This window comes from Etheostoma spectabile, chromosome 1 (genome assembly GCF_008692095.1).
Source record: "Etheostoma spectabile isolate EspeVRDwgs_2016 chromosome 1, UIUC_Espe_1.0, whole genome shotgun sequence".
Classification (NCBI taxonomy): domain Eukaryota; kingdom Metazoa; phylum Chordata; class Actinopteri; order Perciformes; family Percidae; genus Etheostoma; species Etheostoma spectabile.
In genome coordinates, this window is record NC_045733.1 from 31,749,754 (window position 1) to 31,751,304 (window position 1,551).

Here is a 1,551-nt window from a genome sequence, read left to right on the forward strand (position 1 = left end):
AGCACTTTGAATTGCCCTGTTGCTGGAATTGTGCTTTACAAATAAAGCTGCCTTGCCTTATAATGATGATATGTTGGACATTTTTATCAAACAGTTGCCTATTTACACATCTAGCCAACACATTATCAGCAGCTACATTATCATTCATTTGTAGTTGCATTTCCATTTACTCTCCTTTTAGCTTTTGGTTTCCACCAACTTCTGAGAAAAATATTTGACTCTTTTCTTTTGCAGCTGTCTGCTTCTGAAAATGACGCTGATTGAAGTAGTTGAAGTGAATAAAAACAGTGAAGTTACAGACAGGACAATGGAAAAAAAACGAGCTGAAAGACACTGTAGAGCTGAGGGGCCGTGCTGAGTTCCTCACTACCAATTCCTCTTTAACATCACACAGTGATGCATTGATCCGTTGTTAATTTAGATTAATGCAGCGTAAAGATTTGATCTTAACACTTAGCACATCATCTTTTGGTCACTTTACTGTAACTTAAGGCCTCTGTGATATGACCGTTCCCTGTTAACACATTGACAAAATGCTTGATGTGTGTAAAACAGGTTTAACAAGAGGTTATGTGGCAATCAGCTTTTTTAATCGAGCTTTATACGCACCCTGGTTTCTTCATCTCTGAGGTCTGGCATGGTGCTGATGCACAGGCTGATGACGGTGACCAGCACCATGACCACCGAGAGGCAGGCGAACATCTTCCCAGCCAAACCCGACTGGGGGTTTTCCACCACTTCTCGCAGTATCCACATCAGTTTGTGACAGCCCTTTCCAACTTCTGTGTTGCTTTTCTTCAGCATCACCCTCTTCTGCCTCCACTCCTCTTCTTTGCGCTCTCGCTCTGCCACCTCCTCCACGCGGGTCGACATGCGGCGACGGCAACAGCGCTCCATGTGGCGCGGGTCCACGCCCCAGTAGTCGAGCTCATCGTGCAGCGACACGGCGCACAGTTCCCGAAGCAGACGCAGTTTCCCCGCAGCCAGGAAGTTGAGGATGACCCTGAAGGCTGTAGGGTTTCGGTCAAAGAAGTACTCCCGGCACGTCTCGTCGTAGTCGTCGCAGAGTCGTGCGATCTCCTCGGGGGTGGTGCAGAAGCGCAGACGGCCCAGACGACTCTGGGGGAACTGCTCCAAGGTGCTCCAGGGAAATGTGTAGCGGTTGCCCCCGACGTTGATGAGAACCTGCAGGGTGTGGTCCACCACATACGAGGCCTTGGGGTCACGGAGCAGCTGGGCGCGCTGGAAGTAAACACCCTTGATGGTCTCAGTCTCCGGGATCTCTGTGAAGAAGCGGTCGAGGCTGCTGTCGTCGCTGCTGATGGAGTAGGTGTTGAAGTCGTGGTTGGCATTGCTGATGATGGGCATGCTGGCTTCAGGATGTGTGACGGGATGGATGAGGTATTTATAAGTCCAGTTCACGGGAGGTCAGGAGGAGGAGCCAATGAGAAGCTGTGACGACACAAAAAAAAATAGGTCTTTTTCAAAATCAAGTTATTTTTTGTGTACCATCAACCTGCCAGGGGGTCTGCAGATGGAAATTAGCCTAAG

General features: G+C 49.0%; 1 protein-coding gene across 1 annotated transcript in view; it reads right to left on the bottom strand.

Moving 5' to 3' along the window:
* Window positions 1–1,551, bottom strand: part of LOC116690383 (potassium voltage-gated channel subfamily G member 4) — a 33,933-nt gene that overhangs the window by 7,140 nt on the left and 25,242 nt on the right. Inside the window, exon 2 of the mRNA XM_032517340.1 lies at window positions 610–1,452. Within this exon, the coding sequence (XP_032373231.1) occupies window positions 610–1,368 (759 nt within the window). The 5' untranslated portion in view covers window positions 1,369–1,452. The remainder of the gene's footprint in view (window positions 1–609; window positions 1,453–1,551) is intronic.